The 25,392-nt window shown below is 49.7% G+C and overlaps 1 protein-coding gene across 3 annotated transcripts in view; it reads right to left on the bottom strand.

Annotated features, from left to right (window-relative positions):
- Positions 1–1,441: 1,441 nt before the first annotated feature.
- The window catches only part of SCRN1 (secernin 1), a 62,380-nt gene continuing 38,429 nt past the window's right edge, over positions 1,442–25,392 (bottom strand). For 2 of the 3 annotated variants that reach the window (XM_040472354.1, XM_040472355.1), the window contains 5 exons: positions 22,286–22,488; positions 18,932–19,126; positions 16,057–16,222; positions 7,853–8,033; positions 1,442–5,509 (listed from right to left, as the gene is read on the bottom strand). In XM_040472354.1, the coding sequence (XP_040328288.1) occupies positions 5,351–5,509; positions 7,853–8,033; positions 16,057–16,222; positions 18,932–19,126; positions 22,286–22,488 (904 nt within the window). In that variant the 3' untranslated portion in view covers positions 1,442–5,350. The remainder of the gene's footprint in view (positions 5,510–7,852; positions 8,034–16,056; positions 16,223–18,931; positions 19,127–22,285; positions 22,489–25,392) is intronic. The other variant, XM_040472356.1, reaches the window with a different exon arrangement.

Below are 25,392 nucleotides of genomic sequence, written 5' to 3'. Positions count from 1 at the left end.
GGCAGTCATCTACTCTGACCTTGACACAGGTCACCTTGTGACCGTGACGAAGTCCTATTTTCACAAACAAGACACTCAGTTGCTTTTTGCCTGTCACTGCGGAGACCAAATCATGGAAGCAACCTGGCATTTCTAGGTCGCAAGAGTGGAGAGAGCTGGCCTTCCTCTTACGTGGCATCGTTCCTCTTTCGGGGCTGCTCTGGCTTTAGCCTTGAAGATGCTCGGCACAGAAGGCGGCAGCCGTTCTAACAAGCTCGACTCCCGTTTCTAGTGTGGTTTTGTTGAATTGTGGTAAAATATGCGTCAGGGAAACTTACCGCCATAACCATGTTTAAGTGCACAGCTCAGGGATGCCTGGCGGGGAGGGGGGGGGTGCTCAGTCGGTTAAGCGTCCAGCTTTTGATCTCAGCTCAGGTCATGATCTCACGGTTCGTGAGACCGTGCCCTGCAGCGGGCTCGGCACTGACAGAGCTTGGGATTCTCTCTCTCCCTCTCTCTCTGCCCCTCCCCTGTTCGTATTGTCTCTCAAAATAAATAAATAACCTTAAAAAAAAAAAAAAACTAAACTAAATTAAACTAAAACACTCTACCTCTCAGACAACAATCCTCATTCTCCAGCCCCCCCAGCCCCTGGCAGCCGCCATTCTACTTCCTGGCTCTGTGAGTTAACTGCTCTTGGGACCTCACGTAAGTGGAATCATACGATATTTGCCTTTTTTTTTTTTTTTAACGTTTATTTTTGAGACAGAGAGAGACAGAGCATGAACGGGGGAGGGGCAGAGAGAGGGAGACACAGAATCGGAAACAGGCTCCAGGCTCCGAGCTGTCAGCACAGAGCCCGACGCGGGGCTCGAACTCACGGACGGCGAGATCACGACCTGAGCCGAAGTCGGCCGCTCAACCGACTGAGCCACCCAGGCGCCCCAATATTTGTCTTTTTGACACTGGGTTGTTTCACTCAGAATAATCTCAGTGGATACTCGCATTGCTTCCACACCATGGCCACTGGGCGTAATGTTGCTGCTGTGAACACGGGCGTAAGAGTACCTCGGACCTGGCTTTCAGTTCTTTGGGGCATATGCCCAGAAGCAGAATTGCTTGGTTACATGCTAATCCAATTTTTCCGATTCTTTGAGGAACTGCCATACTGCTTTCCACAGCGGTTGCACCATTTTTTTACGGCCACCAGTACCATACAGGGTTCCTATGTCTGCGCATCCTCACCGACACTTATTTTCTGCTTTTTGATGGTAGCCAACCCGATGGGTTGTGCTTTTGTGTTTATTTGCAAAGAGTGAAGCTACTCACCAAACGGTACAGCATGTTGGAAACACTGAGCTGACTGGGTTTGATGACAAGTCCGGTCAGAAAAACACATGCCCCTTCATACATGTTCTCTTTTGTGACCGATGCCCACATTTATTCATGAAACACAAGGACATTAATTTCAGTATTTTTTTTTTTTTTTATTGTATGCTTGATGTATTTAGAGACAATTCCAAGGGCAAGCACTGGATAGGGAAGTTATCTGGTTTGTCGATATTTGTACAAAAGGCTGTTAAGACTACACGGTCGGTTCCCACTGCAGGAAACAGAAAGATTCTCTTTGTCAGTATTCCCTGCCAATAGCATTTTCCAGCTCACACATGGAACTTCTCACAGCACGACTGCAAACACATACGTAATGCATTCCCATGAGAAATCTGCAGGTGACATCTCGGAATGTTGGGAGTCGGTCAGATACGGCACGTTTGGCACAAACCGTAGGAGGAGAGCTGGGGCTTGGGACCGTGCGGAATGAAACGCCACAGCCACAGGGAGGCACAGGGTGGTGCTGGGACAGCAGATGCACGTGACCTGCCACCCCACCCCCTCCGTACGGGAACGGCCAGCCAGGGGGGCTCCCCCCTCCCTCCTTCCTCCGTGTGCTTCCTGCCTAAACCTGCGAGCTCAGCTGAAGACCTCCCCGACAAATGACTTGACTGTTCTTTAGTCAAGGATGCAGTGAGTGGTTTCATAGCAGACACATTGGTCCCACCCGGCTTCCCTGCTGGGGCCGGCCAGAGCTGTGCGACACCTGTACCAGTGCGGGATGACACAAGTTAGGGAGCAAAGTAGTTTGCCTGGTTGGCAATTCTTTTTTTTATACCTAGCAATTCACCCAATAGTGAAGGAACTTCACTGCTAGTATCTACTAGGCACACACCTGCTCTGTTAGCTTGTAAGGAAGACCGTCTAATAAGAACACTGTGTCTTATGTTATTGGGCACTAAAGAATCACCAGAATTTCAAGTATATGCTTATTCTACTGAAAGTTCCAAACCACCTCCAAGAAGGAAGAGTACTACCTCTGCTTTGCTAATTTACTTTTACTGGAGCCTCTGCTCCCTTAGAGGATGAGGGCTGTCTTCATCTACGGCAATGCCAGCTACTAGACAAGACTAAGCGGCTTATGGTTGGTTACGGGGCATGGGACTGGGGGAGAAATTCCATCCTTTACAGCCATGTCTTCTTGCTGCACAAAGCACGCACACCTCCCCCATCCAAGTCTTAATGGACACACAAATGGTTCTTTCAGGAAGCTATTTACACACTGACCTTTAACCCTTGTTTTCTTAGTTCCTCTTGAATATTCATTTTCTCCGTATTGCCTTTAGAAAAGCAATCCCTGGTCAAGAATTCATCCATGTTAATGATAAGCATTTTTCAAAAAGCGGGGTCTGTTTGGAGAATTTAAAAAGAACCATACCTTCCCCCAACAGCCTGTTCAAAATCCAAGAACGAATTTCAAGCAGTGGACGTAAGTAGAAAGAAGTCACTAGAAGGGAGTCCAGCCACATCAACAGATTCTCTACTCTCCTCGTCTTTCTCCACACCGCCCAAATGCGCAAAGAATTCACCCACGCTATTATTGGGGGTTTGGTACATAGACCCCCTCTGTGCCTGACAGAAGTGGCCCAGCCCCCGTTGAACTTCTTGCCCGGCCTAGCCATGGAGGGCTGCCATGGCCCATGGTGGCCCAAGACTGGGGCACCACAATTGTGATGCACACCATTAGCCCAGACAATTCTCATTTAGGGTTGGCCCTTCTTTGAGACGCTGGACAAAGGTCAGCGTCCCCTAAGAGAAGTAGCCATTGTATTTCCCACTTCATGGTGGTTAGGAAATCGCATAGACTGGCTGGCCCACAATAATGTTTGGCCCATAATAATGAAAGCAGACCCCTGTGTAATCTATTCTCACCAGACTTCTTTTGGTAAACCCCAAATCACCTTGGGTATCTCAGGCACGTCAGGTCCGATGAAATGTTTCTATAATAGGTAGAGGTGAAACCACCGGGTGAAATCTTAGGGTGGCTTAACACATCCCCTTGTTTTAAATAACCACCTAGCAGGTGGACTTGGGCGGGGTGAGGCACCAAAAACGTCACCTCCAAACCTCCCCTCCCTCAACCTAGCACCTGTAGACAGATGCTCTGAGAATGGCTGCTCCATCTACCAGAAGACCCTGAGTTCGTCACCCATGAAAGCCCTGATTGGGTCACGGCAGCTACGAGCCGCCACGAATGGCCGTGTTGACCCTGTCAGCTCTCAAACATCCCTCCCATCTCCCACCGCTTGTCGTCTGTGATTTTACGTACAGAACTCACAAAACTGCTGGACCAAAAGCTCGTGGTGCCTTTATACCTACACCCTTGGAGGGGAGCTGGTAGAGAAACCAGCTGTGTCCCGATAAAACTCGTGACCCTCCGTGTCTGCATCTGTGTGTGAGACCCACGTCCCCTCCGGCCCTTATTGCCTGTCGTGCACCACTGTCGGTGCAGAGTCCCGAACCCAAGGTCACTTCGAAGATTACTGACACTCCCAGTATTTCCACTTGCAAATTCCTACCAGTGACGGAGCACGACGGGGCCCCAGCGGTGGGGGTGAGGCTGGAATAGTGGGGCTGCCCTTCTTCCAGGAGCTGCTGACCCGCATATACGTCCCTTCGTCATCTCTGCCCCCTGTCCATCTCCGGAGTGGGTGAGAGTTTCGCTAGCTGGAGGGGAGCCCCCCCTACCCTTGCCCACCGCGGCTGCCTTCGCCGTGAGGGCAGCTACCGGGACACGGGGCACGAGGAACGAAGGGAGGGCCAGGGAGAGCCAGGTGCATCGTACATAGCCTTGTGGCATACAACAAGCCGGGCAGGAAGGCTGGGGTTGGATCGCTACCCTGCGGCGACCTGCTTCTGCCTCCATCTGCCACCTCCTTGCCCTCTGTCGCCCCGATGCCCGGCCCATCTGGTCTTCCTCACATGCTCTTCTGTGCTCTGGTGGTAAGTCAAATACTTCGTGTGAACGCGACACTGGAAACAAATCAGTTTAATTAAAGTCTCCGCTGAGATAATGTAGTCGCTGCTCGGATTCCAGCTACTTTAACTAGCATCTGAACAGCCAACGGTCTCTCCTTTTCTCTCCCTCATTAGCTGGAGAGATACGCAGCTTTGTGGCGGGGGAGAACCATGCCACAGGGCCATTTAATCCCGGAGTAGATGGCCATAACCAGGCCCGAAATCGTTTCTACGCAAGGCCAAGGGGTGGGCGTGCTGCTGAGCAGCGAGAGCCTCGGGCCTTTGGGGAGAGCCACGTGGGGATGTGGGGAGGCCACGCGCATAGCTGCCTCGGAATCTCCAACACGGGCAGTTCTAGCTAACTCCGCTAACCAGCTCTCCCGTGCTCAGGAGCCGTCTGTGGGCCCACTGCGCACAAGCGCAGCAGACAGAGGACAGGCCCCTTAGAACCACGAGAATCAGATGAGCTGCGACTAGAGAGGAGCCCCCTTTGTGCCTTCCCATTGGTTGTGTCCTTCAGCAGACACATCTGCAGACGTTCTGCACAACCGGCTCGCACTCGTGTGAAGGGGAGGCCGGGAAGCTTCCCCCTCAAGTTCACGCACAAAAGCCCCAGGCCTTTTGGTAACCTGAAAGGAACCCTTGCTGAAAGAATGACTAAGACTTCAATAGATGTTGCTTTTCGTGCACACTCAGCACTGTGGAGCCCCCTGTGAAGGCCTGACGAACGCTCGTCCTCCGTGAGAAGGCTAGTGTGTCCACGGTCACTGAAATACAGCAGCAGAAAATCCACAAGTAGTCACACAATCGAAAGACAGGCAAATGGATGCACGTTACACTGCAAAGGGGGAGCTACGTTGTAGAAGAAGGGGACGTTGCTGGGATTGAGGGCAGAACACGAGAGTGTGACTTTCACACGTCTGAACTTTCTCGTTTTACTCAAACAGGAGAGTGGTTTGTTTTGCTGGTAATTTAGTAAGGTGGGAACGTTTAAATAAGAAGGGGAGAGGGAATGCTTACTTCACTTAAAGAACTTAATCTCAGTGTCAACACAGTCATAGAAAAGATCCCCCACTTCAGTGGGGTCCAGAGGGTCAGAGCTGGTCAGAATTTCTTCCATGGCTTCCAGGCCTTGCTTCTCTAGTTCCAGCATGGTCTTCCTCAGCTTGCGACCTTGCTCCTGAGGAAGGGCGGGAACAGCGAGAGTCACTACGATGCACAAGAAAGCCTCTCAGGGGCCTACCCACCCCATTCGATCTGTTTCCCCAGGGCTGCCGCAGGGATCATTCTAGAATGCCAGTGCGGTTATGGTACTGCTCTGCTTGGCATACCTACCTCCTCACTGCCTTTAGGATAAAATCCAGACTCTTGAGTGATATTCAGGAAAGGCCTTTTGTAACCTGAGTACGAGGCTCTTGCTTGCCCCACCTCCCGCCAGGCCCCCCAAAGTCTCCCTTTCTCTTTAGCCAAACTGAATTAATTGCACTCTTCCAACCCATGATACTCCACCTTGCCCTTCCTCGGCACTTGGTCAACACGCACCCATCTCCGGGCCTCTTTGAACCTTTCCTCTGGGCTCACTGTCCATGCCTTTACTTCTGCCGTGGTTGTTCTCTTCCTGTCCTGTAAGGGTCTGTCTCCTTGCCCGTGTCCCCCATTGGACCACGATCTCCCGGGAGTGAGAACTGGGCTCATCACCAGGCTTCAACGCCTGGGACACAGGAGGCACCCCCGTAAATGTTTGCTGAATGGACGAACGATCAGTGAATAAACACGTGCCGTGTCCATCGCCCGACGTACTTTCTTCTGAGCTGCTGAGATTTCTTCTTCCACTCGCTTAGAGCGTGTGACAGTGAAAAGCTTCCATTTGCCCAGTTAGTCCCAGAATGGAGAAGCCGCCGTCAGCAGCCGTCCCCCACTTCCTAACACGGCCTTGACTCAAAGCAACGGTCATGTCTCAATGTCAGAGCCCACCCACTCTTGTCCGTCTCATCTCCGTGGCATTTTGTGCAGAAGGGCTCAAACACACGCCCCTCTCTCCCTCCGCCTTCTAGTTGCCAGAGAGCCCCGAAACAACGCACCGAGTGGCATTTTCCCTCCGGGCTTACTGTCATCCACCTGGAAGACAGGCACTGCTGGGAACCTCAATAGACAGCCCCGGACAAAAGTCAGTGCGGTGGAGCGGAAGCACTCACGGTTCCACGGAAACATCCGGCAGGGAAGACGGAGGTGAAAACACCAGGTGACTCTGACATGTCAAAATGGACATTTCTGTGGCACGGAAGTGCAAAGCCTATGGATGGTGAGACTGCCCTTCTCTTGAGATGCTTTCTGAAATCCCTTGGGTTTACTGCTGATGGCGCCCTTCTTTCTATGCTTTTTATACAGTCCACCATGCCAAGCACAAGAAAAAAAGCTCACCCGGTCCACGCAAATGCAAACGCCAATTTCCCTACAAGGTGTCCCTTCCTTCAGGACAAACTAGACTCGTTGCAAGTTGGCAAATACATGCTTGGGAAGCAGATGGGCGTCTAACTGCCACGTTCCTTCCCCTTCCCTTCAGCAAAACAGAGCCTTGGATTTTATACGCAACCCGTCACTAGTGGCTGCTGTGGGCATATATTGGGTGTGGGTCTCGTTTGAATCGATGTCTTGTAACGTTATTTGCCAAAGCTTGGCGGGGAGGGGCGGGTGAGCTGCACCTTGGAGAATAACTTCTTTTAAAAACTAGGAAGCTGGGGCGTCTGGGTGGCTCAGTCGGTTGAGCGTCCGACTCGTGATTTTGGCTCATGATCCCAGGGTCGTGGGATCAAGTCCCGTGGAGGGCTCCAAGCTGAGTGTGGAGCCTGCTGGAGGTTCTCTCTCTCTTTCTCCCTCTCCCCTGCTCGTGTACACACTCTCTCTCTCAGATAAAAATTGAATTCAATTTAAAAAACTAGGACTTTGAGAATCTTTTTTGGAAAACTCTTTTAAAATTATAGTAAAATACACATAACACAACGTTTGCCATTGCAGCCATTTTTGGGTGTACGAGGTCAGTGGCATAAGGACATCTGCACTACTGTGCACCCCCCCCATCTGTCTACAGAACTTTTTTTTGAAGGATTACTTTTTTTTTTTTAAACAAGACATGATTGCGTCTTTAAGGTTTCGCCATCTCGTACCAACGTTTTACCCCCAAAAGTACACAAAGAATTTTAGACAGCAGGAAAGCAGTTACCCCCACCAGAACTGCACACATCTGTTAGTCCCAGGGAACATCCCCAGGGAAACAGTAAATGAAAGAGGGTTATTCCCAGCCCACTGAGTTCTAGGACAACATTAGACGTGGAGGCTTCATTTCGTTAGGTTTCAGGGGACTGGCCGGAAAAGTGAACAGCAGCCTTCTCGGAAGGCCTCAGGTCCCCGGGTTTCTGGAAGGAGGTGTACTGGCGAGGAGGGAAACGATGTGCGGGATTAACGCCTTCCTGCCTCCCTCGAGCGCAGACCGCGCCCCCCTCCGCCAGCCCACCCCTAGGCTCACCTGGTCGCTTTCGAGGACAGCGCGTGCCCACTGGTGGGCCTTGTAGAGCTCGTGCCGGCGATCTGGCTTCTCCTGGAACCGAGGCTCCTTTTTGGCAGGGTCGTCGTCCCCGAAACAGGGAGATTGTGCTTTGGGGACAAGTTTCACATCATCCACAAAGATGAAGGGCTTGAATATGGACCTGGAGAGAAAGGAGAGGTGCTTCAGCCCAACTGAGCTTGAGGCGTGAGGACACCAGAGGCTGTCCTTTCGTTGGGCCAACGCTTCCTGAGCCGGCTGCCGGCGGCTGGTGGGTGGGGGCCGAGACAGACACAACTGCGTATTTTAGTAAATATTTTAGTAAAGCTGTCATTTGCCAGCTGCAAGTTCTTCTATGAGCAGCAAGGAGACCTCAAAACAGACTTGCTTTGTTCCCGGAAGAACGTTTGGGAGGCCCCTTTCGGCTGTACAAAGTAAGGCGAACAGACGCGTGGCGTTTGGAGAAAAGGGTGCAACGGGCCATCCATCTAGGCTGAAAGGCGTCTGCCTTTCTCTACCCTGGGGCAGCACCTGCAATAACAATAGGAGAGAGAGGACTACAAACACACCCCCAGGTGTACGGGTCGCATCCGGGTTATTTTCTCTCCTCTACGCCGGTACCCTGGCCACCATGCTTCGAGTGGGTTAGCAGTGAGCTGGGATATTGACTCCTTCAGCCCTGAGGTGGCGGGGCTCGAGGCGGCCAGGGAAGTCCTGCCAGTGTGCCACACAAACACGTTCAGGTGTGCCACAGTCTGAAAAGAACTGGGAACCGGGGACCCTGGCTCCCCGAATTGTGTCCTTGGACCCGGGGCTTCGGCATCACCCTCAGGCCCCGCCCCCATCCTGCTGAATCAGGATGTGCGTGTCAACAAGGTCCCCAGGGGACTGGCGATAGACCAAGTCTGAGGAGCTGAGCTACAGGGACAACAGGACGGGCTCTTCCCCCATCTGAAGCGCCCCCCCCCCCACCACCGCCCCACGCCCGCTATCTGGAGGTAGAATGTTCTATGAAACTTCTCGTAAGCCAAAATGGTATAGAGCAAAGAAGCAGTTACCATTTCATAAGAGCGAGAAGCCTCTTGGGATTTCTTTCGGTTAGTGAAAACAGGTACTGTACTAACGCACGTCTTTCGTAAAAGGGGCGTGGCAGAAAAAGAACTTGCGGGTAGCGGGGGAGATCTGTCATGAGAAGTAACCTCTTAGGTTAGTTCCCTGAGGAGGTCACTGGAAAGAGGGCTCAAGAGAGTCAAGACACCGAACTCACTCTGCAAGACCGGGCTCAGGCTAAGTTGATTTCATTATTACAAGCAGCGAGACCTTCATACTCCAAGCTGGGGAAGTGGGGTGGGGCTGGTTAAGGATGGGCGCCAGGTACCCTGTTCATGGACCCTCCCTCCCCAGGACATAGGGGGGGCTGCCTTTCATAGAGGGACCACAAAGTGCCACCTCCTACAGCCTCTTGAACATCCATGGGTCGTTGGCCCTTCTACTGAATGCTCAACACAATGCTGCATTATCCAATTAGTCATTCAGTTGATTCTGCAAAAGGGCTGCAGGGTGAGGGGTCCCAGGAAAAGGGTAACAGACGGGGAAGGGTGGGGAAGCGGGAGGAAAACAGGGGGGAGCAAAGAGTCCGGCACAGACATGGCTTCTGGGGCCTTCTGGTCTCTTACAACACAGCGGCCTCACAGGAGGCAAGCCTCCCATCCTTCAGGACCTGATAGCACCCTCAACTGCTACAAACATGAAGCACAGATTTGTCAAGTGGTTAAAGGGAGAGTTTTTGAGACTGAATAAATAAAAAACTACTGCTGATAACAAATTGCAATAACACTAATAATTATTTAAACCTGAATGTGGGAATTGTAATTCAGGGTTTATTTGTGCCTATGTATCCAAAAAAAGCAGAATGTGGGTAACTCAGTGGTTCCCAAACCTTCTGATTTCTCGCCAAGCCTTATAAAAAATCACACTAACAATACAAATAGGTGAGGAGAATTTCTGACATTTTCCCACACTTAAAGTTCAGATCGAGGGGGGTGCCTGGGTGGCTCAGGCGGTTAAGTGTCCAACTTCGTTTCAGGTCATGTTTTACAGATCGTGAATTTGAGCCCTACATCGGGCTCTGTACTGGTGGTTCGGCGCTTGCTTGAAATTCTTTCTCTCTCCGTCTCTCTCTCTCTCCCCCTTCTCCACTCACTCTCTCTCTCTCTCTCTCTCTCAAAAATAGACTTTTTTTTTTAAAAGCCCAGATGGTAGCTTCTTACATGCCACTTCATCAAATGTATGCTAAGTAACGACCCGGACATTAAATGACTTGACCAAGATCACATATCCAGCCAGCGGCAAAGCTGAGACTGTCATCTGAGTCACAAGGCACACCCTTCCCAGGCCACTGGGACAGGGCAGGGCACACTTTGTCACACTTGTGGAACCCTCCCAGAGTGTCCCAGGGATGGCCCTGACGTGAGGCACACCTGAGAGGGCTCCAGAAAGCCGGTTCAAAGAAGCCTCCTAACCCGGAATTCACCCCGGGTCACTCAGCCCCTGCATTGTGTGCCGTGACACGAACACAGGATAATAGGCCCAAAAGGGGAAAGTGCTTCCAACGACAAAGAGTCTCCCATCAGCTGGTTAGTGAGAAGGTTTAAAGCCGGCTGAGCGACTCTACAGGGACAATCCACCGTCAGGAGGGACAATTAAACAAAGGAAGCCATGAGCAACATAAAGGAAACCGTATGACCACAACCCTCAGCTCTCCCTGAGACAAATCTAAGGCACAGTCTGATGACAGGGACCAGAGCGTGGTCTCCCACGCTCTGTCTCAGAAGTCTGCAGAATCTTAGCCTTCGAGCCCAGAGACCTGCTCCCTGGGAGGCGTCCTGGCCTCATCTGTCCCTTTTGTCTTCCAGAATCTTGTGACGCATGTGCCGACCCAGTGTAAAAAATGTTTCCCTGTCATTTGTTTTCTCATTTGGCAAGAAAGCATAATTACCATGGAAACCCCTGACGTTTTATAGCGTGTCATAACTTTCAAAGGGCTTGCATTCAGTTCTCCTAGTACCCCTATTTTTCTATTCGTTCACTTTTCTATTCTATCCACTCAACACGCAAATACGTGTTGAGTAATGATTGAGTACCCGTTACCATTCTAGGTACTAGGGATACAGCAATGAACAAGGCAGGGAAAACATTTCCATCCCATTTTACAGATGAGAAGACTGAGGCTCACAGCAGCTAAGTGTTGGGTCCAAAGGCAATTCCTAGTAAGTGGCAGATGGAGAACTAAATTCAGGTCTTCTAAACTGAGGTCAGTTTTCTGCCCACGACCTCACACCATTATATTAACCTTCTGTTGGTTCTTCATACACACTGTGCAGAAAAATAAAACCCTTTTGGTGCTTTGGGATTTTATCATCAGTGGCCAGCCGGCACTTCTGACCTCAAATATGGCTCTATCCTTAGGAAGGTGCAGAAACTCCCCAAGCCGCTCAGCCAGGCTTATCCCGTGCCCTGGAGTCCCCCAGATCCACTGAGGGGAGTCTGGCACAGAGCGGGGCAGCAAAAGGCTCCTGCGTGGGTGAATCTGCTAAACGTTCAACCAAGCTCAAAATAACCCCAAAAAACCAGTTTTCTCTCAATTGCAGGTGTCTCTTGAATGGGTCGCTCCAGCTTTACTGTCGGTCACTTTAATCACACGATCTCAGCCGCATCTGGCTGAGGGCAGGACCTATCAGTGAAGGGCCTTTCTATTTTAAAGGGAAAGAGAACTCGTACATTTGGGGCATGGGATGAGCTTCGGGCTGCATCCAGATGCTCTGGAAGGTTGTGAGGTCAAAGGGCAGGAGAGAGGAGGAATCTGGTGCTGTACGCATTCAGAGTGAAATTGACGGGGGTGCTATTTCACACGGGGCCCTCACCTCTGGGTACGTCTCTGCTGGTTGTTCCCTGAACAGCACCAGGGATCGTATTTACCTATGCGGCCACGTCTCATGTTTGTTAAGTGTTATCTCCACCAACAGACAGGCCGCTCGTCACTACATTTGAATTAACCAGATGAGACAGTCTCAGTTGACTCAGCTTCGCCTCTCAAACTTAGCACACTGGGAGAAGAGAAGAAACACACACACACACACACACACACACACACACACACACACATACCAGGTCCCCTGCAACTCCCCAGCTATTTGCCGCTAGTTAAATTAGGCCCAACATCCCATTTTCCTAGAATTTCTTCCCTATTTTCTGTTTCCTGGGCTGAAGTCCACAGCCTCATACGATGAGAGAAATGGGTTGGGACACAGCCTTCTAATATTTAAAACGGAAAAGGTTTTTAATTTTCTCCCCCTCTTGGTTTCTCCATCCTGTACCCCGAGTGGGCTTTCTGTGGGCTTTCTCAGATGTGGGGGCCTCTTGGCGATGTGCCGGTTTGGCAACCGTATCTGAAAAAAATAAGCCCCGATCCATGGCGTCTGCCGGCTTCTGTGGTGTGAACGTGCCCACTGTGGCCCGTGTCACGTTACCGGTGTGACGTCACTGAACACAGGGTTGGGAAGAGACGCACCTGCTCGGCGCTCACGGGCTCCAGGGCCCCGAACTTCACAGTCTCAATGTGCTAAGGTCCCTCTGTCCCCTTTCCCTCTCCAATTCTTCACGTCAGTGAGGCTTTGGCCAGTGCCAGCTTCCACGAAGGAAATGGCTTCCAAAGGTCAGAACCAGAGCACTGAAGTCAGTCGCTGTCACCACGTGGATAACTGAGGCACCAGCTGACTCAACGGAATATTAATAGGACAGAATCTGCCTCCTCAATAAAATTAACTAAAGGCCTTTTGCATCTCCCTCTTTAGCTCTCAAACTCGGACTTTTGCACCTCCACCCAGCCCTCAAACTTGCACAGGACCTGCTCCATCCTGGAAGGGGCGGAGAAAGAGGAAAAGAGAGCGCGAGAACAAGTTATTTCCAGAGAAGGATCTGTAACGAGTCCACCGAGCAAAGGGCAGAGACGTGTCGAAGCAGACAGAGCAACAGTCAGATGGTGTCCTTTGGTTCCGAACATTAATTGGGAGGCATAAAGAACACAGTCCCGCTCTTAAATCATAATCTTTCGCAAGCCCCCTGCTTTGAAATGATTTCCTGAAAACATCTCTCTGCTGTTTCCAGCGTCAGCAGAAGCCAGCTAAAATTTCCCCCATTTACTACCTAAAAACCCAAGAGGAGGTAATTATGCTTCCTGCTGACAAAATAGAAAATGTTAAACGTGCCCAATTACAGAGAAACACTGAAATGGTGAATAGGAGAAAAGATTCTATGACAGTTCTAACAGTCACAGTAGGAAACGCAGCTCCCTTAGCCCTGAAAGATAAAAAATGAATGCCTTAACCTTCTTTGAGGTCTTTTCAATTAATTTAACCATGAATAACTTTCTTTTAAAATTACTTGAAATCTTCCAGATTAAATATAAGCAGGCTATTTCCCAGCCCATTTTTAGAACTGTACTGGGCCATGTACTTCAGTCTAGGAAATTGCATTCCTTTGTGTTAGTGTTCTGGCCTCACACAGCCCTGCCTTCTAAGCACAGCGGGGGCCGGTGCCTGAGACATGAGGAGCAAGGCGGGTACTTCAGGCCTTCCTCAGCTCAACCCACTCCTTCAAAGGCTCCTGCCCGCTAAAGAACACGGCAGGGCATTCTAGTCACTCTACAGAAGGGCTCTAAGTGCCCACGTGTACCCCTGTGGTGTGGCACAGAGCGCTCCCAAGAGGCAGCTGAGCCACCAGCGTTCGGGGCAAGCTAAGTCGGAGTCCATGAAGGGAGGTCCAGACAACAGGGAGAGGAAGGACGCGCCCCAGAGCTGGTGGACGGACAAGAGGGCGGGAGCAGGGCCACCCATGAGACCAAGCATCCAGAGCTTCGAGATAAGGTCGAAAGGAAGCAGCCAGGGTCAACCAGGAGCGCACCCCGGGAGGTCGACTGGAATACCATGGAGAGGAGGTTCACTGTGGGAGGCCATGAGAGGGTGGCCAGGCTTGTTTACTGGAGGAGTGGGGGGTGGGGGGTGGCGGGGAGAGGAGAGATGGAAACATAATCTACAACAGGGTACCGTTTCATGGCTCTCTGCATGTGTCCATGCTGTCTCTCTACCCAAAATGTCATTCCTGCTTTTCATTCCTAACAAACTCTTCCTCTTCCCACAATGCCCGGCGCTCAAGAGATCCTTCCTCCGTGAAGCGTGCTCCTTCATCATCTCCTCCAAGCCACCTGTTACCTTGCATACACTTCATCCCTAATACCCAATAAGCATGATATCTGGTATACAGTAGGTGCTTCATACATGCTTGTTGAATGAATACATGAGTGGACGAAAAACTAGGAATAGCTTATACTGAATTTAATAGTCAGGTCCTGCTAGAAGGATCTACTGATATTGGCAGTAGTTTAAAAGTAAGTCCGACAGGTCAAGAGAGGTACTCGGCTTTTCCCGAGTCATCCAAGAAACCATCCCTAGCTAGACACCATCATTGTCTTCTATTCCTGAAACAGTAAGAGGAGAATAAATATGTTTAGCTGAAAAGGGAATGAAACTGAACAGCTGCAGATTTCCTGATTAAGCAGTCAAAGATCTGACACCCGATATACAAACAATGATGAGTGTTTTCAGCCAAGAGAACCCCTAAAAAATACCACTGAAACTATCAGAATAGGACATCTTCATGGTTTTCCAGGCTGAGGGTCAGTCTTGACCTGACACATTCGTAAGCCCACCTTAAAGATTCTGATACAACAAGTTTGGGTCAAGGCACCTGTATTTTTCAAAAACTCCCCCAAGTGCTTCTGATAATGAACTGAATTAGAAACCACTGGAAAGCTGTGTCTAAGCCACTGATGCCATGACTTGCAGTGTATATGACAGAACGTTACCAGGGAGTGGGGCTGCTGTCTGCCTGGCAAATCAGAGATAGTCTTACTAAAAGAAAAGTTAAGCCTACTGTCTATTTACTTGGATTATCTCATTTAATCCTCCCAACAAGCATATGAAGTAGGAGCTGACATTATCCCCAGGACCCCCAGTCTGTACAGCACACTGAAGCTTACAGAGGCTAAGTAACTTACCAGCCACTCAGTGAGAGAGATGGAACTCAAAATCCTGACAGGTGATTCTAGAGGCTGTGTTCTTAAACACTGGGCAGTACAATGCCTTTGCTGAACATAGGCAGAAAGCAACTCCCTAAAACACAATGTCTTACAAAGTGGTCAGTGCCCGGAGGCGCCTGGGTGGCTCAGTCGGTTAAGCGTCCCACTTTGGCTCAGGTCATGACCTCGCGGTTCATGAGTTCGAGCCCCGCGTTGGGCTCGTGCTGACAGCTCGGAGCCTGGAGCCTGCTTCGGATTCTGTGTCTCCCTCTCTCTCTGCCCCTCCCCTGCTCACGCTCTGTCTCTCTCTGTCTCAAAAAGAAATAAAACATTAAAAAAAATAAAAAAATAAAAAAAAGAAGTGGTCAGTGCCCTTGACGTTGCCTCAATCTGCATCGCCTCTGGGCTATTTTGTCCTCTAACTTACAGGAACTGATTGTTTTTTGTTTTTTTTTTTTAATTTTTTTTTTCTCAACGTTTTTATTTATTTTTGGGACAGAGAGAGACAGAGCATGAACGGGGGAGGGGCAGAGAGAGAGGGAGACACAGAATCGGAAACAGGCTCCAGGCTCCGAGCCATCAGCCCAGAGCCTGACGCGGGGCTCGAACTCACGGACCGTGAGATCGTGACCTGGCTGAAGTCGGACGCTTAACCGACTGCGCCACCCAGGTGCCCCACAGGAACTGATTGTTTTGATCAATCTTGGGCATTCCTGCATCTGTCTCACTGTGTGTTACGTATGTTTGCATCCCTCATATATGTTTGCATCCCTCATGTATGTTTGCACAACGCCTGGCCCATGATATCAACTCAATAAATATCGGTTGAATTTAAACCAATTTGATTCCACGGATGTCATAAAAATGATATGACTCCAGCCAAGAACTCCCCTTTGTCAAAGCTCTTTGTGCTGCATTGGCCACGTTGGGGCCGACTGAAAAATGTGACTCGGCTATAGAAAAGAGAGGTACAGGGACGCAGCGCGGGTGCGTTGGATGAGCTTTCGAGGAGCGCATACTTCCTGCCAGCATGACTGTGTCTCAAACAAACCTGGAAGGATCTGGGGTCCCAGTGAAGTAGTGAATGCACGGCGAGCTTCTATTCTGAGGCAGAACAGACACTACACTGGCTGTGGTGAGGAAGGACTCGGAATCTATACAGACTCCACTGGCTTTGTCCCGTAAGATGTCCATCATAGTCTGCACAGTGATGCTTTCTGTAAATAAAAAAAAAAAAAGAGAAAGAGAGAGAGAGAGAAGCTTTAATAGCGGCAAGTTGTTAACCAAAATCCATTTGTTCCTTTTCTTCTTAGTTACAGAACCCTGGACTGTAACTGCCCAGCTACAGACTATATTTCCCAGCTTCCCTTGTGGCTCGGGTGAGGTCACATGATAAATCCTGACCAGTGGGAGATGAAATGCTACGTGCAACTTCCTCGTCACCTCCATACAAGGGACAGTTCGCCCTTCACTTTGTTTGTCCATCTTTCTGCTGCCCAGGACATGCCCGCAAGTCGGACCACAGGTGGAAGTCAAACGTCACGTATGGCTGTCCTCTGGTGCCGGGTAACCCACCATCCCTGGACTGGCCATATACATCTAGACCATAACACAGGAGAAAAATAAGCTTCCATTTTCTTGAAGCCATATTATTTTGGAGTCTCCTTGCGCTAAGTAGCACTTAGCAATTTCTCAACCAGTACAGTATGCAATAGAACGATATCCATAGGAAAGTATGTGCGATCTATGCACAATCCACTAAGCAAGTTCTCTCATACACACTTGCTGGTGACAGTCAGCACTGTATTTGGAGAATGACCTCCCTGCAGTGGGAAAGAGACATACAGAGAAATATGCAGAACATTCACAGCCATTTTGAGTACTGGCTCTGACTTCAGATAAATGCGTAAACAACTCCTTGGCTACAAAGGACCCCGGTTTTACGTTTTCTCCCTCTGATCATGATACGTTAAAACGCTATTCTTTCCGTCTATGTTCACAGAGATGGAATCAAAGCGTCACACAAAGAAGAGGTGCCTTAAACTTCACTAACACAACTCACGTCCTCTTTGTACATTTCCAATTGTAATATGCCATACCTAAAAGGATTAATAAAGCCTTGATTTCTTCAACTACCCGGTGTTAAACATTTTTCATTGTCTTACGAATGAGTTTATTGATTTAAATCAGGACCCAGTCGGTTGATAACAGCTGAAATCTTTTTTAATCTCTGCCTCTCACTTTATCCCCTTGCATTTTTTTTTAATGTTTTATTTATTTCTGAGACAGAGAGAGACAGAGCATGAGCAGGGGAGGGGCAGAGAGAGAGACACACACAGAATCCGAAACAGGCTCCAGGCTCTGAGCTGTCAGCACAGAGCCCGACGCGGGGCTTGAACTCACAGACCACGAGATCATGACCTGAGCCGAAGTCGGACGCTCAACCGACTGAGCCACCCAGGTGCCCCTTATCCCCTTGTATTTTATTTGTGGGGCCATTTCTCCTATAGAGTTTCCCACAGTCTGCACTTTGCAGACAGCAGCCCCTGGTGTTACTTAGTATGTCCTCCCATCCTCTGCATTTCCTGTAAACCAGTAGCTAGGTCCAGAGGCTTCATCAGATTTAGATTTGATGTTCTGGCAAGACTGCTTCATACATGGTATTATATACTTTTATCAAGCTGGGTTTGTTTTTTTTTAACTTTTGGAGTTTTTTTTGAAGTTCCCATTTTATTTTTTTTTTTTTAATTTTTTTTTTTAACGTTTATTTATTTTTGAGACAGAGAGAGACAGAGCATGAACGGGGGAGGGGCAGAGAGAGAGGGAGACACAGAATCGGAAGCAGGCTCCAGCCTCTGAGCCATCAGCCCAGAGCCCGACGCGGGGCTCGAACTCATGGACCACGAGATCGTGACCTGAGCTGAAGTCGGATGTTTAACCGACTGAGCCACCCAGGCGCCCCATGAAGTTCCCATTTTAAAATGGATCACTGTCCTACCTTCCTACCCTTAATACATTAAGTTCTACAGCCAAAGTTGTGACGTGTTCTTCTACGTTAAGCATCGGCAAACTTTTTCTTAAAGAACCAGACAGTAAATATTTCAGGCTTATGGGCCCCACCACCTTGCTGTAACTTACCTGTCACAACTCTGCAACTGTGCCAATATGGCATGGAAGCAGTCATAACCAGCACCTAGATAAATGCACATGGCTGTGTTCCAGTAAAATTTTATTTGCAAAACAGGGGATTGCCAGCAGGTCCCAGTCTGTTGACCCCTGTTCTAAATGATCACAGGTCTAACTTACAAAACGCATGTATCACTGGCAACTATAAAATGTGGCCTCAGTGGTTTACTTGGAAGGGTTTCCGCTCGGGCACAGAAGTAATAAGCTATCCAGTCACCACATTTGCCTCAACTTGGATTCTGATTAAGTCAACAGCTAGGTGCGAGATAGAGGGTTCGGGAAGAGAATTCAGAACAACAGTTCCAACTCAACAAATGTTCACGGAGCAAAAGACTATAATGGACACCACGAGGGGATCCCAGTATGAGTGAAAGACGGCGCCCTGCCCTCCAGGCTCAGCAGGCCACTGAGAAAGGAAAATACAGGAAGACAAGGCAATGAGTGAAATACACAAACGCTGAGGTAGAAGGAAGGCTACAGTAAGTTGTCACGAAGACAAGTACAATGACTTGAATCAGAAGGAGGAAAAACCCTCGTGGATGAGGAAGCATCCTGTAACAATAGATATATGTCATCCTGCCTGCACATCAGGGACCTCAACACAAGTTCGTCTCTATGTACAAGGTCCGTTCTCATTTCCACCTCCTTGCTCACCCCCCGAAGTTCAGACAAGTTCTCTGAAATACAGCTGCAAGACAACAGGTATGAGAGGGAGAATCATAAGGGATACACTAACTCACCTTCTTTCTTTTCTAAGCTGTCTTTGCCCGCACAGCAGTCTAGGTGGTCATCAGCTGGAGAAAAAACTTCGGAAAAATTGAACTCGTCCTCTCCCGTCCACCAGCCTTGACTCTGAGCATAACTCCTGAGCTCAGGATGCTGCGCGTCTATCTTAGTGGTGAGCGAAAGCTGATTGCAAATACACTTCACTCCCTCTGTAGAGAGTGCAAAGTCCGGTTAGCTGGAAAGATACTTAGAAGGACTTAATCAAGAAATGGAAATTTACAGCGAATCCCTTCTCTGCAATTCGACTTTAGAGAGAGGAAATGATTCTATTTTTGAAGAGAGAAACACAATCCTTGGTCCTCTTTGTAAGAAGACCTCCCAGAAGGTTTGACCAGTCCTGACCGGGCACTACCACATTCGAAAGGAGAATGGTCGCTGGATCTAAAATTCACACTCAGAAGGAAACCTGTGCAGCTCTCATTAGGGCTAAATAAACCCCAGGCATCTATTAACCATAGGAAAAATGAAAGGTTTCTTGAAAGAGACGCGACGCAACCTACAAGACTTATGAACATCACAACTATAGCCCTACTTCTTCCCCAATTTAGGCTTCCTCCACTTGAAGGAACACTTTACACCTCCACCCTCTGCCCAAGTAACATCACTTTTGGAAAATACAAAGATGGCACCTCTTCATTCAACTTTTTTTTTTCAGGTCCCAACATTTAGAAAAACACAGCGGCACTGATAATGAATTGTTTTAAAAGAATGGAATGTACCTGCGAATATACGTCTCTGAGGATATCAGTATGAGCGTGTGTGTGTGTGTGTGTGTGTGTGTGTGTGTGTGCCCATGCGTGTACGTGTATATGAGTGCAGAAATTCTATGGGAATTTTTTTCTCATAAACATATAAGTGCAGCTAAAAGAGTCTAGAGTCGGGAGCGCATGAATGCTGAGTGCACTCCAGCTTGATGAAACTCCCCTATCGGCTGGCAGGCTTCCTGTGGCTTCTTCCAAAGCCTCAGCTGCAAATACACTGAGGATGACTTCATTCTTCAAGATGCTGTCTAGAACACTAAGTTATGAGTTGTAGCTCAAAAGAGGCCATCCGTACTTGCTGCTTCCAGAGAGCATGCTGATCTTTTAAATTCTTGGGAGAATGAAGTAGAGAGAGAGATCAAACCACAAGTTGCAAGCCGTTACTGCCTAAAAACCAGTTTCTAGAGACAAGGTCAGTGCTGGACAGGGTTCTCCCAGTATGTTCTGCTCCACTGATTTGTTCTTCCAAAATAAGTATTCCTAGCTGATGGGCATTGGCCTTCTGCCGCTCATCTTTTCAGAGGACAACACAAGAATAAAACTACTTAAAAAAAATTAAAAAGGAGGTTTGGCCTAAAAAGGGGCTTTTGGCATTCTTCATGCTAAGCTATCCACAAAAATCCTGTGAGCAACGCCACAGATATGATTTTCCTAAAGGGCTGATTTATAATGTATGTTTGCTTTCAGGGCGCCCAGGTGGCTCAGTAGGTTAAGCGTCCGACTCTTGATTTCGGCTCAGGTCATGATCTCGCTTCATGATCAAGCTCTGAGTCAAGCTCTGTGCTGACTGTGCACAGATTCTTGGGATTCTCTCTCTCCCTCTCTCTACTCCCCACCCCCCCCCAACTCGCTGTCTCTCTCTCTCTTTCTCTCAAAAGTACGGAAATAAACATTAAAAATAATATATGTTTGCTCCCAAGAATGTTAGCATTCATGGCCTAGTTTCATCAAGTCCTATTGCAATCACACTGCTGCTGGGATCAGAGGACATGAGATCAATGAGTCCAAGGAATGAATGGCTGAGTTTTTATTTCAATGTTTCATGAAAGCACGCATTTTGAGGAGATGGGTTTTTTAAGCTGCATCTTGAAGAGAAACTAAGCTTCTGAAATGCAGGTATAGATCAAAAAGTTTTAAGTTCTATTTAAAAGCAATATATGACTGCTTTTTCAGCATGGACCACTAGCCCTCCTGCCGGAAACACTGGAGAGTAAGGCTTCAGCTTAGAACTTTTTTGATAAAAAAGTTTAAAGTTCCTGCACTGCAGCAGGCTCAGTGATCCAGCAGCCACACCGGCTGTCTCAGTCCTGGAAGTGCCATAGGGATGGGGCACAGACACCAGGAGGTATATGCTGGGCACATGGGGGTGAAGAAACTCTCTGAGACTGTTGCAAGGGTGCCACCAGCCCATTCGGTGCCCTTGTGAGAATGCGAAGAAGCCACCCTCCTCCAGGCAAGCGCCGCAAGCCAGCCACGTAGAGCATCCAACACACCCCTCGTCCACAGAAACCCTCATCACTGCACTGACTCAGGCCACAGAAGACCTTGACTCTCAACTATCGCAGTAGATCTGCTGCTTCTAACTCAGGTCAGCTTTGGTTCCAATCACCCCTTAGGTAGGTCTGGAAAACAGGTTTCATCCCTATCATCAATTCTGAGGAACTGGAAGAGACTTCCTGACAAATTCAGTTGAGAAACTGAAGCCCAAGTTTAGGTTCAACACAAGAAGAGGGTGGCGAGCCACTAGCCACGTGTGCCGTGAGCACAGGAGGGGAGAAATGGTGGCACACGGTCTAGGTACTTGTCATCCAGCCCTGAGGAGCGTCAGGAGGGCTTCACTGGCCGATTCTCTCTTAGAATTCCTTCGTCCTCTCGGAAACCCTTTAACCCATGCTGGGACCTCATCCTGTCTCCAATATGAGGCTGCTAAGTGATGAGACAGGACAACCACAACCCCCTCTAACATCTCCTTCCTCGGAACTGTCTCAGAACAAAGTGCTGCAGGGAGCACAGAGCCACAACGGCGTGGGCACAAGATCCTTCCGAATGGATCCCCTAGGCCTCTGCTCTTCTAGAAACGCTGTCTCACAGAGAAATGAGCTTGTCCCAGAGGCAGTCCACGGTCCTCACACAGATCCGAACGCCTCTTCTCGAGGAACATTCCAAGTCTGAGGAGCCACAGGGCTACGGGTGATGAGGGGCAGCTCCCTGTTGTAGGGGTTCACTCACTGAATGGAATGGGATAATCACCATTCCTTTGGCCAAGTCACAGAGTAACCATTTGGGTCACGAAACGGCCGGTAGCCACAGCCGGGTCCTGCCCAGAAAGCAAGCGGAAAATAAGAAAGGTCACGAACGTGTCTCCCAAGTGTTGACACCTCTGCAGCCCAGGTTCTTTCTAGAAGCAGAGCCCAGAAGTGAGGATACGGCACAGAGGGGGTCTGCCGCACCAGGGTGACTCCTACGCGTCCAGGCAGCATCCGCCTGAGCCTCTCTTGCCCTCGAAGCACCACCCCCCCCCCCCCGCCGCCCGTCCACACCACTCACCTGTGATCTGCTCAGCAGCCCAGTACTTCCCCACGGTCTCCAGCACCCAGGCTTCCTCGCGATCCACAATCAGATACGCGCTTTGGAAGCTGTGGCAGGCGTGTGCATCTTCGTAATAATTGCCACCCTGTCCGTGTTCCTCCAACAAGGCGACGATGACATCCAAGGCTTCTTTGGCTGTTGTCCCTCTTTCCAAACCAAGCCTGAAGTAAGAAGACCAGAAGGCTCCCTCAGTCCTTTCGTACGCTGTGGCTCTCACCACAGTAACCAAAGCCTGGGGTGCAGCTGAGTTATGAAGCACGCCGTCACGTGTAAATGTATGAAATACGCAGGCCGATCCGCAGATTCACGGCACTTGAGCTCAGAATGTGTCTCTCACGCATTCGGTTCCAAATCGTGGGGGTGTTTTCTGTCTTTGGGCACCCCCCCAACCCCCCCCCCCCCACACACACACACACAAACAGAAGACTCAGGAACCCAGTGGCTTCTCCCTCGTGAAAGGCAGCTCAGCCAACGCTGTTTCTTTTCTGATTCTGACTCCCATGATGCCGGCCAGCTCAGCTCTAGCCGTGTCAAGACCCCCTTTGTGTGGCTTATTCTCCCTCCTGCCTCCGGGCAAAAGGACACCTGTGCGCAGGGCAGCTTTGATCTCTGTTACTCTACACCAGGCATTTTGGTTGGTAACAAAGGGTTCCGTTGCCAGCCCTTGTCCTCGGTACATATGTTTTACTCCGTCATCTCACAGGGAATGGGTGCCTGGTAGGACGTGATCTATCCTTTTCTGCGTATCTCTCCTCCTACCTATCAGCCTGCCTCTCCTGGTGTGGCTTAGAGCGTCACTTATCAAAAAGTACCTATTTCTTCTGAAATGAAACAGCAGTCTGCTCCCAGCCCTTCCAAGTAATCGGCCCCCTACAGAGGGCACAGATACGGCCCTCTGCGTGACCTCGGGCAAGTCCCATAATATGTCTGAACTCCGCGTTATGTCACCTATAAAACAGGTACCTAATCCCTGGGCTCTATGAAGACAGGTGTACGAGATACTGACTGTGAAAATACAAACACAACTGCCCAGGACCAAGGGGGTCAGTAGGTCTGAGAGGCAGCACGCTGTGGCCGCAAAACAATGGCTCAGAGATACGGGGACCTGGCTCCCAATTCTATGTGTGCCACCCACTGGCAGTGTGACCTTAAGTAACATAACCTTTCGAAAACTTGATTTTCTCATTTGTAATGTCAAAACGGGACTACGCCCCTCTCGGGCTGATGTGAAAGAGGATGGCACTTGAAATGTACTCAGTAAATGTCCACTGACTCATCTCTTGCTTCCAATCATAATTCTAGCAGCAGGAACACAAGCGCCTCAGAACAGAGACGACGGTGCCCGCTAAGATGGCAGCATAAGCCAGCTCTGTGGGAATTTTCATCATGCGAGCAATCGTCTCTAAAACTCACCCAGCCTGATTCTTGCTGAAGGAACCTCCACTGTCCTGCCAGGGAGAGGAAAAGATAATGCTACAGACTTATTTCTCTCTCTCTCTCTCTCTCTTTTTTTTTTTTAAGTTTATGTATTTATTTTGGGAGAGGCAGGGAGAATGCAAACAGGGGAGGGGCAGAGGGAGAGGGAGAATCCAGGCCATCAGCGCAGAGCCTGACGTGGGGCTTGAACTCGCGAAACCCTGACATCCTGACCTGAGCCAAAATCAAGAGTCAGTCGCTTCACTGACCGAGCCACCCAGGCGCCCCGACAGACTTGCTCTCGCGACAGGCTTATCTTCGTAGTCAGAAAATTATATATCCATTTATTGGGCGTTTCTCAATTTTAGCTTATTTAGGAAGACTTGGTGAAAAGTCACCGATTTGCAAAGCTGAACCCTAAGACCTTAGCAGAGTGATACAAAATAAACTTAGGAGACGGTTGGCTTAAGCAGACTTTTCTGTTGGCGGGTGTCATCTTCTCCAAAGAGGACCAACAGAAGCAAGCACTCATCTCTTGAGGATCCAGAGGAAACAAGCATGCTATATGAGCACCTCTCTGATCTGCCCGAGCTGTGCCCCGAGGAGGGCCCCCTTCTTCCTTTCACAGATGCCTAGCAGCCTCTGGTCACATTGCCTCATGCATGTATTCCAGGCAGAAGCCTTGTCCCGGGGCCTTCACAGGGCTCCAATCTGCCCAGGCAAACACGTGCTAGGAGCGGGGGAATACCTAGCCAGGGGCACACCACCTTTGGAAGCCGGGACTTCTCTTTTGCAGCTTCTAGCTCATTCTCCTGCCGTTCTGCCCGCTGCATTCCACACTGAGGCGCCAGTACGCACACTTGCCCTCCCACAAGCCAAGAACCTTGGCTCCGGGAGGTTCCTTAGTGCCCTCTGTGTATGGCGGCGGCAGCGGGACCTCAGCACTCCTCCACAGACACCACTCTGATCAGACCCTCCTACCCTCTGTGCCAGGACCAAGGAAAACGATACACCTGGCCACTCCCACTTAGCCTCTGTGCCATGGGCCAAGGACAGGACAGCCTGCTCCACTGTATCAGGACGCAAACAACAGGAAGACTGAGGGGACAGGTGCACCCGGGCCACAGTAGTCTAGGGCCACAAGTTACCCAATATCAAGAGACCCGTTCCAAAGCCTTTCACAGTGCTCTGGCCTCATAGATGGGGCAAATTCACACGACTCCAAATGAGAACAGCATCTTTCTGGTCCCATGCCTACTTTCAATTTGGCTGCGTCACCTCACTATGGGCATGACCAGGGCAGGAAAAGGGATGGAATTAGCTGGGCCAAGGTTAGAGTCTCACTCTGACGTCTACCTTCAGTGCCGTTCAGATCCTTTGAACATACGAGCTCGGTCCACGTTTTTCTGGATCTTGGAGTCAGATGCACCCAAGTTCAAATTCTTGTTTTATCGGGGCGCCTGGGTGGCGCAGTCGGTTAAGCATCCGACTTCAGCCAGGTCACGATCTCGCAGTCCGCGAGTTCGAGCCCCGCGTCGGGCTCTGGGCTGATGGCTCGGAGCCTGGAGCCTGTTTCTGATTCTGTGTCTCCCTCTCTCTCTGCCCCTCCCCCGTTCATGCTCTGTCTCTCTCTGTCCCAAAAATAAATA

Source organism: Herpailurus yagouaroundi, unplaced genomic scaffold, assembly GCF_014898765.1.
Source record: "Herpailurus yagouaroundi ecotype Mexico unplaced genomic scaffold, PumYag 100, whole genome shotgun sequence".
NCBI classification, from domain to species: domain Eukaryota; kingdom Metazoa; phylum Chordata; class Mammalia; order Carnivora; family Felidae; genus Herpailurus; species Herpailurus yagouaroundi.
Note: the sequence above shows the minus strand (reverse complement) of the source record. Positions and strands in the feature narration are given on the sequence as shown.